Genomic DNA, 14,121 nt, shown 5'->3' with positions numbered 1-14,121 from the left:
CTTCCCAGTCAAAATTTCATTCTCTTTTTCTTACTATATATCTGAACTTTATTAAATGGGATTATATACGTATTTAAAGCACATCATGAGACCTTAATACATGATAGCTATTATTGTGATCTAAAAATTGAGTTCTAAATGAATTCTTAATTCAGAGATGCTTAGAAATGAATACACAAAAAAGATAATCTCCATTTTCTAAGGTAGGAGAGTTAATAAAATGGGTTTTTTTTAGGTGTAGTAAAACTATAGGTGTTAGTAATCTGGAACACAATTCCCATGTTATTAGCAGAACATCATGAGGAAATCACTTCATATTTCAGTACTGCATTCTTTTGAACATTAGGGAGGGAAACTGCTGTTTGTGTTACTCTTTCATGTGGTTCAAGAGTCGCTGGAAAAAGATTACTTTCAAGTGCAAAGAGTAACAGCATTATTATTGGCCCTGTGACATTTGAATAAATTTCATTTTGTGTGTTCCCTTCCCCCTTCCCCTTTACAGGTTTTCATAATTGATCCTGCTCATGAGACCACAGCAGAGTTGATTAACACAGCTGAGATGTTCCTCAGTAATCATATACCACTAAGGTAACACTGGTATTGATTGGATGATATATGTCTAATTAGCTGAGGTTTTGTCATTCTTAAATGTAAGTCTGGTGCTACTGGATAATTAATAGTCGGATCATTAATGGCAGTTGTATCTTTTATTTAAGTATGAAGCAGTATCTTTTGGGGTAGAAAATTTGATTCTCAATGAATAAAAGCTTACTGCCATTGAATTATTAATAAATAGCCCATGTAAAAATAGTTTGTGGTCTCAGCTTGCTTCCCAGTGAAAGGGAATTTTCCTAGGTAAGTGTCCGCATCACAAAGCCTATTTCCCTTCTCGGTGGAGATAAAGAGCTTTGCCAACAACTTTTTTAGACTGCCAAGGACTAAGTGTACATGCAGCTTTTTTTTTTTTTTTTTAAGATTTTAGTTATTTATTTGATACAGAGAGACACACAGCGAGAGGGGGAACACAAGCAGGGGGAGTGGGAGAGGGAGAAGCAGGCTTCCCGCTGAGCAGGGAGCCCAATGCGGGGCTCGGTCCCAGGACCCTGGAATCATGACCTGAGCTGAAGGCAGACGCTTAACCGACTGAGCCACCCGGGTGCCCCTATATGCAGCTTTTTGTAGATGCAGACATACTTGTTTTATTTGCATTGCCAAATCTACCAACAGGGTACTTGAATGTCTGGGTTTTCCACTGTGCTTTTTTTAAGAACAGTGTTTTAATGCTTTATGAATACATGCTAAGATATCTTCACTTATATTCTTTTCTTAAAAAGATTTTGTTTATTTATTAGAGAGAGAGAGTGAGAGATAGAGATCATGAGCAAGGGGGAAGGGTAGAGGGAGAAGCAGACACCGCACGGAGCAGGGAGCCCAATGCAGGACTCGATCCCAGGACCCTGGGATCATGACCTGAGCCAAAGGTACGCTTAACCAACTGAGCCACCCAGGCGCCCATTTTCACTTATATTCTGAATAATGTCGACCAAAATTTGAATTCTTAGAAAACATGAAAATAGAGAAGTCTAGCTAACAAATACTGTGTGTTCCGTACCCAGCACTGAGCTAAATGCTGTGGATAGTTTCTAAACTGTATTCTTACCTTCTTGGAAAAAGACTGTGCATACTTTCAGACACTTTAAGAAAATATTTGATCAGATGCTAGGTTATGTCCTAGTCATAGTGCTTTAGAATTTCAGGGAAGCAAAAGATTATGAACTAAGATACTTGGGAGGGACAGGGGTTTCACAGAACAGTTGGATAGTAGTTAAGCTTTGAAGAAAATAGAGCGTTTTTGTTGATGGAAGAGCAGAGATTTTTAGTGATATTTTTCATGTAAAATATGAATACCGCCTGCTTTATGGAGGACTAAACTACTGGATTGCAGCCAGAGCTATATTTTGATTAAAAGGGAAATAAAAGAACACTGAAGTTGTTGGCCCATGGTACACGATGGGCACTAAGTAAGTATTTATTGAATTGCATTGAGGGACAAGGAGAGGGAATGTGGTTTTTACATTGTGAGGGTAGGTGAGAAGACACGTAACTCATAGGCAGTAGAGACACGTGTTGGCATACGTAGTTGGTGGAGAAACCCAAGGCAGACTGGCTGTTGTTTTAGTCTTTGTTTCCCTTGATGTGTTAGACTAGGGTATTGACAGGCTAAGGAGAGGAGGGGACAAATCTGGGAGACTCCCTAGTACCACAGGGAGTCTGTGCCTGTAGAAGTCTGAAGAGCCCTAGCTTACAGAAAAACTCTGATGCCCCTTCTAAAAACTGGAAACGTGGAAAAGGGAATTCCTTTGTGAGGAGATATTTAGCTCTTATTTTTGTTTTCATAAGGGTAACATTTAGGTCATTTCTGCCTGGAGCCCACTCATATGATATCTGTTATCAGTGGGATTTTAAAAAACACACAATTTTTATCTATAAACAAACCCTCTTGCCACCACCATCTACATATATACACACTCTCCACATACCTCAGGAGAGCATGATATTTGATATGTATCTTCTTGTATTTTCTTCTTCTATTTTTAGGCTTTACCTTTTTCTTTTTTTAATTAATAGACTTTGTATCTTTTAGAGCAGTGTTAATTAATTAGCCCATATTGATACATTATTATTAACTAAAGTTCATAGTTTACATTATGGTTCATTGTTTGCATTGTATAGTCTGTGGGTTTTGACAAATGTATAATGACATGTTTCCACCATCACACGATCCTACAGAATCCTCCGTGCCCCACCTCTTTGTTCTTCCCTCTCAACTGCTGGCAACCACTGGTCTCTTTATTGTCTCTATTGTTTTGCCCTTACCAGACTTGGGACATATATATATCTTTATTAGGTGGGCTTTCTTTTTTTTTTTTTTCATTTAGCAGTATGCTTTTAAGGTTTGTCTATGTCTTTTTACGGCTTGGTAGACCATTTCATTTTATCACCAAATAATATTCCGTTATATAGATGTACTCTAGTGGGTTTTTTTGTTGTTGTTGTTGTTTTTTTAATCCAGTCACCTATTGGTAAACATCTTGGTTCTTCCAAGTTTGGGCAATTATAAATAAATTTGCTGTAAACATCTGTGTGTAGATTTTTGTATGGACATAAGTTTTCAGCTCATTTGGGTATATACCAAGGGACACAATTGCTATATCTTATGGTAAAAAGTGTTTTGTTTTCTAAGAAATTGCCACACTGTCTCTGAAGTGGTTCTACTATTTTGCGTTCTTACCAGCAATGAGTTCCTGTTGCTCCACATTCTCTCCAGAATTTGGTGTTGTCAATGTTTTGGATTTTATCCATTCTGATTGTTGCGCAATGGGATCCCATTGTGGTTTTAATTTGAAATTCCCTAATTACATGATGTTGAGCTTTTTTTTTTTTTTTTTTTGCTTATTTGCCAACTGTGTGCCTTGGTTGCTGAGATACCAATTCAGATCTTTTGTCCATTTGAAACTTTTTGTTGTTGTTGAGTTTTAAGAGTTCTTCGTATATTTTGGATATCTGTCCTTTATCAGATACATGTTTCTCAGTTTCTTACAGGGTTTCTGCCAGTCTGTGGCTTGTTTTCCTTCTCTTAATGGTATCTTTGACAGAGCAGAAGTCAGTGAAGTTTAGTGCGTCTTTTTTTTTTTTTGGTCATTGATCATGTTTTTGCTTGTTAGATCTAGTAAGTCATTGTCCAACCCAAGATGACCTAAATTTTCTTTTTTTTTTTTTAATGATTTTTTATTATTTTAGTCACCATACAGTACATCCCCGGTTTCCGATGTAAGGCTCAATGATTCATTAGTTGCGTATAACACCCAGTGCACCATGCAATATGTGCCCTCCTTACTACCCATCACCGGTCTATCCCATTCCCCCACCCTCCTCCCCTCTGAGGCCCTCAGTTTGTTTCTCATAGTCCATAGTCTCTCATGCTTCATTCCCCCTTCTGATTACCCCCCCCTTTCTTTATCCCTTTCTTCCCCTACCGATCATCCTAGTTCTTATGTTCCATAGATGAGAGAAATCATATGATAGTTGTCTTTCTCTGCTTGACTTATTTCACTTAGCATTATCTCCTCCAGTGCCGTCCATGTTGTAGCAAATGTTGAGAACTCGTTCTTTCTGATAGCTGAGTAATATTCCATTGTATATATGGACCACAACTTCTTAATCCAGTCATCTGTTAAAGGGCACCAAGATGACCTAAATTTTCTATGTTGTTTTCTAGGAATTTTATAGTTCTGTGTTTTACATTCATGTTTATGATCCATTTTGAGTTAATGTTTTGTGAGCGGTATAAGGTTTCTGCCTAGATTTGTTTTTTTGCATTGTGGATATTCTGTACCATCACCATTTGTTAAAAAGACTGTCCATTCTCAGTTGAATTGTATTTACTCCAATATGTAGGCTAGTGACTTCTGTATTGGCCAGTGCGAGTTTTTTGTTTTTTGTTTTGTTTTTTTGCCAGTTTGTAGATGTGTAATGGTATCTTTTTGTGATTCATTCTTTTAAATTAATTTAAATTTTAAAATGTGATAAACATTAACCTTGGTTGTAGCTTTTTGCTAACAGATAACAGTGAAAATTTTTATGTTTTCCATTTACCTATGATTTTCATCTTGCCTATGTTAATCTCAAAATCCACCCCCCTTTTTATATATTTTCACATTCTGAAAATGTTCACTTCCCCTAATTTTTGCTTAAAAACAACAAAATCTCCATCTAAAACTATAGCAAACCCTTCATGTCGGTAAAGGCCTTTCACCATGGGAAACAATGCGCTTTAACAGTTGAAAAGTCTAAGCCATCTTTGGGAACCTGCTTTTCTATTCTGTAAGTGATGAATGCCTTTGCCAGCTGCATTAGAGTAGGATGTGAACTGTGCTTTTCAGGAGCGGAAGTTTTCAGTAGAGGAAGTTACAGTATGTGAGTGGGATACAAGGATGCCATTCCTTTTAACCAGTTGCATTTTTTTTATAATAATAATTTTTTATTATATTGTTAGTCACCATACAGTACATCCCTGGTTTTTGATGTAAAGTTCGATGATTCATTTTTGAGATAAGTTTTTTTTCTTCTTTTTGCCCTTCCCCCTCTCCCCCAGAATTGGTTTAATCTTTGTGGTTAATGACTCTGAAGATGTTGATGGGATGCAAGATGCTGGAGTGGCTATTCTGAGAGCGTATAATTATGTTGCCCAAGAAGTGGATGATTATCATGCCTTTCAAACTCTGATACATGTATGTTTTCAGTCAAAATGGTGAATAATTTTCTTAATGTAACTTACTCTAAAAAATAGTATAAGTTAAGAGAATTTTATATTTCTGTAAATTATTATTCTCTGAACCTTTGTGTTTTATATTTAAGCATTGCTTTTACTGGTTCACTGATGTTAATAATAGATTGCTGTGATTTCAGCTAAGATAAGATTTCTTAGGACCTCTACTAATGTACCTTAGTCTTCTGCCTTTTGGTGACTTGAAATCACTAATTAATTTTTTCTTTTTTCTTTTTTGGTAAATGTGATGTTTTCTGCTTGTTTAAAAAAATGTTTGCTTTTTTTCCTTTTAAGGTCTTTATGGTATTTTAATTTAATTAATATCAAATCATAAATTCTTGTTGTCTGTTTTCTCCATATTTTTTACCTTGGGAACTGAAATGCCCTGAGTTTTAAATATACTGTAGATACTTTCTCAGGTTCAAACAAGGAACTCTTTTATTTTCTTTTTCTTCTATTTTTGAATATAAAAAATTTATAAGTAACAGTTCTTTTGCTTACAGATTAGTGGTAATTATTAAAAACTATCTTTGAAGCAGTTGATTTTTACCACTTATTTTTTAACCTGTAAACATTTCAGCCTGCTGTTTATTATGTTTGTTATGTTTATTGTTTAGAGATTCAGTCTGGGGCATTTTTTATTAGTTAAAATGTTCATTTATTTATTTGGCTAACATCTATTAAAGACTTACCATTTGCCAGGCCTGGTACTAGCTGCAAGGGATACAAAGAAGAATAAGACTTCACCTCTGTCCTCAAAGACCTTACAGTCTAGTGGGGGACATGTCCATGCAGATGGTTGATGTAATGTGGGAAGCACAGCCAACTGTGGCAGCACTAGGACCTCACTCCTCTAGGGATAGCATTGTTGTGGAGTAGGAAGTTGTCCCAGCTGAGTGTAGGAGGAAAAACAGGAGTCAGTTGAACAATGGCTGCAAATCAGAGGTAGTGATTCCTTTGTCTGTATGGCGCAAGCAGAGCTGAGAGGGGAACCTAGTCATTGAGGCTGTCAGGCCATGCGATGAGTGTCCAGTTTGCAGAGGTTAAACTCCAGTTAAAAACATCATTCTGATGCATGTATGGAGATGGGTCTGATGGAGGGTAAAGACAGTGGCAGGGATAGTGGTTGGTGAGCTGTTGCTGGGATCTCTGTGAGAGATGATGGTGAAGGGTGGTTAGCAATAGGTCCATAGAGGCAGAAATAAGATCAGAAGAAGTTGCTGAGGATGTGTTTTAATGTCTTCTTTTTAAAGTTGTTCCCCCACCCCCACAGCTGTATATATGACGGGTGTATATGTATATGAGTTTTCATTTTTTTCAAATTTTTATTTGCAACAGCAAAAACATTGTGTGTTTATTTTAAAAATTTTTTAAAAATAATATTAAAGTGTATCAATTTAAAATTTCTCTGTCTTTCCATTTCCTAATCCTGATCCTTAGAGGCAACCACTATTAGAAGGTTGTCTTATATCCTTCTAGGTGTTTAACTGTATACAGACACAGTTGTGTTATTTGTTTTATATCTGCTTTTAAAAACAAGGATTTTGCCATACATATTTTGTAAGTTTCGCCCCCCTAAGCATCCTGGCCATGAGTTCTTATTTTAAGGATTATGTAAAGATATTCAGATTTTTAAAAAATTAACACATTTTTGCATTTGGGACTTAATGTGAGTTTGAACTGATTGGGTCATTTTAAGAATATGTAGTTTCTAATGTAATAAGGAAGTATATGAAAAATGGAGAATTGCTAACATGTTCCATTTTAGCTTTCAAGAAAAATAGCCATGTTTTCCCTCTACAAAAGAAATCTTTTGTAATAAACATTCTGAAATTTGAATTTAAAAGTGTGTTTGGTTGCCTCATTTTTCTTTTCTTCAGATATATAACAAAGTAAGGACTGGAGAAAAAGTAAAAGTTGAACATGTGGTCAGTGTCCTAGAGAAGAAGTATCCATATGTTGAAGTGAATAGCATTTTGGGGATTGACTCTGCTTATGATCGGAATCGGAAGGTAAGAAATTCTTGGCACTTCTCATTGGACCGCAACAGTATGCTTTCCTTACCTCCCTTTTTTGGGGAGTTGTTATTAATAAAGGTAGTAGTGGTTAAAGTATTTAGGTACTTAGCATTTAACAGTTTAAAAACCAGGTTACTTTTCTGTGTTTGTGAATGCAATTTATATTTCAATTTCAATATATTTCATTCTTATATTTATATTTCAATTTCAGTGCGTTATATTTCAATTTAAATTTCAGCTTATATTTCAGTCATTCATTTTTAGCTGGCATATTAACTATTAAATTGAAAAACAGATTTCTTTTACACAGTGCAGTGGTAGTACTTGTGTGATGTATGTTCCACATAAAAGCTATTAGAAGTGTATGATGTATGCTTGCCAGGATATGACTTATATTGATGTTGTTTCGGCTAAAGATAAAAATATATTAAGACATGTAGTAAACAGAATGGCAAAGTTTGATAATAAGTTTATAGGGAAATATTTAAAATTTTTATTTAAAGATAATACTATTTTTTGTGAGACATTAAATACAGTAAAAGGACCTTTATCTGTTACAGGCAGGAACAAGCTAGTCAGTTTATTGAAAATAAATGTTTAAGCAAGGAATCTAAAAACATTTCTGAGATATTTTAATTTAAAACAATAAAAATGTATTTACAAACTTTTTTTACTTTTAAGTGAAGGACATGTTTCTTCATGGTTCAGTCTTGGTAGGTTGTATGCTTCTAGAAGTGTATCCATTTCTTCTCTCCATAAATTGTTCATAGAAGTCTCATGATCCTTTGTACCACAGAAATGTGGTGTCAGTTCTGATTTTATCTAATTTTTTTTCTCTTTATTTGTCTAGCAAAAGGCTTTTTGCCGATTTTATCTTTTGAAAAAACAGCTTAGTTTCATTGAACTTTTCTATTTGTTTTTCTGATCTCTGATCTTTGTTTTTTTCCTTCAGCTAAATTTGGGTTTAGTTCTTTTTTTACCTGGTGCCTGGTGGTGTAAAGTTAGGCTTCTTATTCGAGATCTTTCTTTTTTCTTAATGTCGGTATTTATCACTATAAAATTCCTTATCAGAACTATTTTTGCTGCATCCTGTAAGTTTTGGTGCAGTATGTTTCCATTTTTGTTTTTCAAGATGTTTCTTTATTTCACTTTTGATTTATTCTTTGACTCACTGATTAAGGAGTTTGTTGTTTAATTTCTACATATTTGCAAATTTTCCAGCTTTCCTCATGTTACTGATTTCTAGAATATTTCGTATGTGCTTAAGAAGCCGTGTATTCTGCTGCCGTTGGATGGAATATTCTATATATGTCTTTTAGATCCATTTGGTTTAAAGTATAATTAAATTCCAGTGTTTCCTTACTAATTTCTGTTTGGATTATCCGTTGTTGATAGTGAGGTTTTGAATTCCTCTACTCATATTGTGGTGTTGTCTGTTTCTCCCTTGAGAGTTATTACAAGCGTGTTTTCTGTTGCCACTTTTAAGACTTTGTCTTTTATTTTTGACAGTTTTATTATAATGTGTCTTGCAGAGGATCTCTTTAAGTTGATTTTGTTTGGTAACCTGTAAGCTTCATGAACTTCAGTATCAAATCTCTCCCCAGATTTGGGGACTTCTCAGCCATTATTTCTTTAAATAAGTTTTTGATCCTTTCTCTATCCTCTTGTCTCCTTCTGGAGCTCTAGTAATTTGTAAATCATCTAGATAATATTTCTTTAATTCTTTTTGTTCTTCTCCTCTGGATAATTTCAAAGTTCCTGTCTTCTGACTCACAGATTCTTTTTTCTGCTTGATCCATTCTGATATTAATGCTATTTCATTTTTCTTTTCATTTATTGTATTCTTTGGCTTCAGAATGTCTGTTTGGTTCTTTTTTATGATTTCTGTCTCTCATTAAAAGTGAAATTTCATTTGTGGGTTTTTTTTTTTGAATTTTGTTCAATTATTTTTCTATGTTTTCTTGTAATTGAGTTTCCCTTTAAACAACTTTTGAATTCATCTTTGGGTAATTCACAGATATCCATTTCTTTGGAATTGGTTACTGAAAGATTATTGTGATCCTTTGGTGCTATCATGCTTTCTTGATGTTCCTTGCAGTTTTGTGTTGCTTTTTTGCATTTGAGGTAGCAGTCACCTCCCACAGTCTCTACTAACTGCCTTTAGGAGAGAAGTACCTTTTCTCACACCTGCTCGGAATTCTGAGGCTTTCTCAGGCCATCTGTGGATACATACGCTCCATACTTGTGTACAGAATTCTTAAGCATGCCTAACTTTTCGATTCTACAGTGCCCAAGGCTGGGTGCTGGCTGCCCTTCTTTTTGTTTTCCCTAAGGTGGACTTAATGCTCCAGTATTTTGTCTCTCTGACCCACATGTTTGGGCTGGCTTTCTGTGCTAGTTCACAAGCCATCTGGTAAAGCTCACTCTTGCCACCACTGTCAGGAGCATACACAGGGAGCTGGCCACAGGGTGAGGGTGAGTGTAGGTGGGTGTGTCCATGAGCCATAAATGGGATCTGTGGATGAAGTGTCCCCCGTAGCTAATGGGTAGGCTTCTTGATGGAGTCCATGATGCAATAAGTAGGATCTATCCCCTTTAAGTGCTTTCTGAGTACCATCTGCTGCCCTCTTTAGCCTTTTTCTACCTCCAGTCACACAGTTCACAATTCGGTACTCTAGATGGGATAAGAGAGAAATGAGCCTCTTTGGCAGTATTCCTTATAGTGGGGGAAGTTGAATGCTTGCTCACCGGCTCACTTGCTGTCAGGTCTCCCCTGCAGGAGAAATCATGGGCCCAGATCTCTTGGTCCTAAGCTGTGCTGCTTTGGGGGAGGGCTGATGGAAGTGAAGTCAGACTGTTCTTCTTATCTTCTCCAATGCATCCAGTCTCATATTTTTTTGCTCCATTGGTATATTACAACTTCTCTGCTGGAAACCTGGACTTACACAAAGGCTCTCTCGTCTAAAGGTGATTGCTTAAGACAGCTTTTCCCAAGGGTTCTCAGGCTGTAGAGCCAGTTGATGAGCCAATGCAGGGTCCACAGACAGGGTTGAAGTCTGTATGCCTTTTACGTGATGCATGGGTAGGTGAACCTTCTTCTGGGTTCCTTGGCATATGGTGCTGGATCCCAAACCTTCCACAAAGGCAGTTTTGTCTATGGATAGATGCCAAATTATTGTTCGGGATTGGGAAGGACCAATGACGTATGTTCTCTTCAGCCACAATACTGATGTCACTCCTGCTTTAGTGTTAAGTCCCTTAGTTTTAAAGTGTTAAGTCAGGGATTAAGAAGTTGTGGTCCATATATACAATGGAATATTACTCAGCTATCAGAAAGAACGAGTTCTCAACATTTGCTACAACATGGACGGCACTGGAGGAGATAATGCTAAGTGAAATAAGTCAAGCAGAGAAAGACAACTATAATATGATTTCTCTCATCTATGGAACATAAGAACTAGAATGATCAGTAGGTGAAGAAAGGGATAAAGAAAGGGGGGGGGTAATCAGAAGGGGGAATGAAACATGAGAGACTATGGACTATGAGAAACAAACTGAGGACTACAGAGGGGAGGGGGGTGGGGGAATGGGATAGGCCGGTGATGGGTAGTAAGGAGGGCACATATTGCATGGTGCACTGGGTGTTATACACAACTAATGAATCATCGAGCCTTGCATCGAAAACCGGGGATGTACTGTATGGTGACTAACATAATATAATAAAAAATCATTATAAAAAAAAAATAAAGTGTTAAGTCAGGTTTAGTGTTACAGCTGGTCATGAGGTCTATTTAGGGTAAGCTGAACATAGTTCCATTGTTCTGTTGTATCCTTCTGTTCACTCACTTGCCTTATGTGTTTTTTCTTTTTTTTAAAGATTTTATTTATTTATTCGACAGAGATAGAGACAGCCAGCGAGAGAGGGAACACAAGCAGGGGGAGTGGGAGAGGAAGAAGCAGGCTCATAGTGGAGGAGCCTGATGTGGGGCTCGATCCCAGAATGCCGGGATCATGCCCTGAGCCAAAGGCAGACGCTTAACCGCTGTGCCACCCAGGTGCCCCGCCTTATGTGTTTTTTAAAATAAAACTGATATGGTGTCCAGCGATTTTCTAGATAGACACAAACAACAAGAGTAATAACTCTGTAGAAAAAGAATAGGTGAAATAAAAGGAAAGAAGGGCCACTTTGGGAATACCAAAGAATTGAGGGAATTCATGAGGTTTTCTCAAGCCTTACATTTGGAAAATGTTTAACTTTATTTTTTAATTTTTAATTTTATTTTTTTTCCCTTGGAAGGGAGAAGTGCCTGATTTTCCCCCAGTGTGCTGGCTTGCTTGCTCTTTACCATTTTAACATTAGATCTTATGTTGTTTAAAAATTTTCAAGTGTAGTTAACATGCAGTAGATATTAGTTTCAGATGTATAATATAAAGATCCACCAATTCTATACACTACTCAGTGCTTGTCATGATAAGTGTACTCTTGATCCCCTTTATCTCTTTCACTCATCTCCTCACCTGGAAAACGTTTCACTTTAATTTTCTCTCATTCTACTGAAGAAAGAGTACATATTGCCTTTTCATTGTGGATGATTGCTATAGCAAAGATATTTTCTTGAGAAATACTGGACACATTGAGAAAAAGGATATTTTTACATGTGTTGAAATCTTGATTTTACTGATGAATCAAATAAATGTGTCAGAGACCTAGCTCCTCAGTAGTTTCCCAGTCTTGGCTCTTTTCTTCATCTGTACTGATTAGAGGCCCTTCCTATGTAAGCAAATCATCTTATGCCATTTAATTTCCTAGCCATTTGAGTAAACATACTTTCATGACAAGGATGTTGTGAGATTCCCAGAAGTACTGAGAATCTAATGATTCTTATTAGATTTTCAAAACTGTAGCAGCTGTGCTTCCACATGAAAAAGCCCAAGAAAACAGATTCTTTTGAAAAATTTTTGAGGAGGAATGAATTCCTTTAGCAATTGTTATTACACTTACAAATACTTGTACTGGGGTGCCTGGGTGGCTCAGTTGTTTAAGCAGCCTACTTGATTTCGGCTCAGGTCATGATCTCAGGGTCCTGGAATCAACCCTACATTGGGCTCTGTTCTGGGCTGGGAGTCTGCTTTAGGATTTTTTCTCCCCCGCCCCTCCCCGCTTGCACATACGCGCTCTCTCTCAAATAAGTAAATAAAAATCTTAAATAAATAACTGTACCTTTTATTATATATCTGAGGCTATGGTATCCTCTGTGTATGATATTAGAAAGTTGTAATTATTTGTACTAGGCAGTACAATTCAAGTAGAATTTTTTTTTTTTATTTTTTATTATATTAAGTTAGTCACCATACAGTACATCCCCGGTTTCCGATGTAAGGCTCAATGATTCATTAGTTGTGTATAACACCCAGTGCACCATGCAATACGTGCCCTCCTTACTACCCATCACCAGCCTATCCCATTCCCCCACCCCCCTCCCCTCTGAGGCCCTCAGTTTGTTTCTCATAGTCCATAGTCTCTCATGCTTCATTCCCCCTTCTGATTACCCCCCCTTTCTTTATCCCTTTCTTCCCCTACCGATCATCCTAGTTCTTATGTTCCATAGATGAGAGAAATCATATGATAGTTGTCTTTCTCTGCTTGACTTATTTCACTTAGCATTATCTCCTCCAGTGCCGTCCATGTTGTAGCAAATGTTGAGAACTCATTCTTTCTGATAGCTGAGTAATATTCCATTGTATATATGGACCACAACTTCTTAATCCAGTCATCTGTTGAAGGGCATCTCGGCTCCTTCCACGATTTAGCTATTGTGGACATTGCTGCTATGAACATTGGGGTGCATATGGCCCTTCTCGTCACTACATCTGTATCTTTGGGGTAAACACCCAGTAGTGCAATGGCTGGATCATAGGGTAGCTCAATTTTTAACTTTTTAAGGGACCTCCACACTGTTTTCCAGAGTGGCTGTACCAACTTGCATTCCCACCAATAATGTAGGAGGGATCCCCTTTCTCCACATCCTCTCCAACAATTGTTGTCTCTTGCCTTGTCTATTTTTGCCGTTCTAACTGGCGTAAGGTGGTATCTCAGTGTGGTTTTGATTTGAATTTCCTTGATGGCTAATGATTTTGAACATTTTTTCATGTGTCTGTTAGCCATTTGTATGTCTTCATTGGAAAAGTGTCTGTTCATATCTTCTGCCCATTTTTTGATTTGTTTATTTGTTTCTCGTGTATTGAGTTTGAGAAGTTCTTTGTAGATCTTGGATACCAGTCCTTTATCTGTAGTGTCATTTGCAAATATCTTCTCCCATTCCGTGGGCTGCCTCTTAGTTTTTCTGACTGTTTCCTTGGCTGTGCAGAAACTTTTAATCTTGATGAAGTCCCTTAAATTCATTTTATCTTTTGTTTCTCTTGCCTTTGGGGATGTGTCATGAAAAAGGTTGCTTTGGCCGATGTCGTAGAGGTTGCTGCCTATGTTCTCCTCTAGGATTTTGATGGATTCCTGTCTCACATCGAGGTCTTTCATCCATTTGGAGTTTATTTTTGTGTATGGTGTGAGATAGTGGTCAAGTTTCATTCTTTTGCATGTAGCTGTCCAATTTTCCCAGCACCATTTAGTGAAGAGACTGTCTTTTTCCCACCGGATGTTTTTTCCTGCTTTATCAAATATTAGTTGCCCAAAGAGCCGAGAGTCCATTTCTGGGCTCTCTATTCTGTTCCATTGGTCTATGTGTCTGTTTTTGTGCCAGTACCACGCTGTCTTTG

The 14,121-nt window shown here is 37.0% G+C and overlaps 1 protein-coding gene across 3 annotated transcripts in view; it reads left to right on the top strand.

Moving 5' to 3' along the window:
- UGGT1 (UDP-glucose glycoprotein glucosyltransferase 1) overlaps positions 1 to 14,121 on the top strand; it is a 130,771-nt gene that overhangs the window by 52,023 nt on the left and 64,627 nt on the right. For all 3 annotated transcript variants that reach the window (XM_045777738.2, XM_045777737.2, XM_045777736.2), the window contains 3 exons: positions 503 to 588; positions 5,156 to 5,291; positions 7,210 to 7,341. In XM_045777738.2, coding sequence (XP_045633694.1) covers positions 503 to 588; positions 5,156 to 5,291; positions 7,210 to 7,341 — 354 coding nt within the window. The remainder of the gene's footprint in view (positions 1 to 502; positions 589 to 5,155; positions 5,292 to 7,209; positions 7,342 to 14,121) is intronic.

The sequence above is a fragment of the Ursus americanus genome, chromosome 1 (assembly GCF_024610735.1).
Source record: "Ursus americanus isolate L20-20 chromosome 1, mUrsAme1.1.p, whole genome shotgun sequence".
Lineage (NCBI taxonomy): Eukaryota > Metazoa > Chordata > Mammalia > Carnivora > Ursidae > Ursus > Ursus americanus.
Note: the sequence above shows the minus strand (reverse complement) of the source record. Positions and strands in the feature narration are given on the sequence as shown.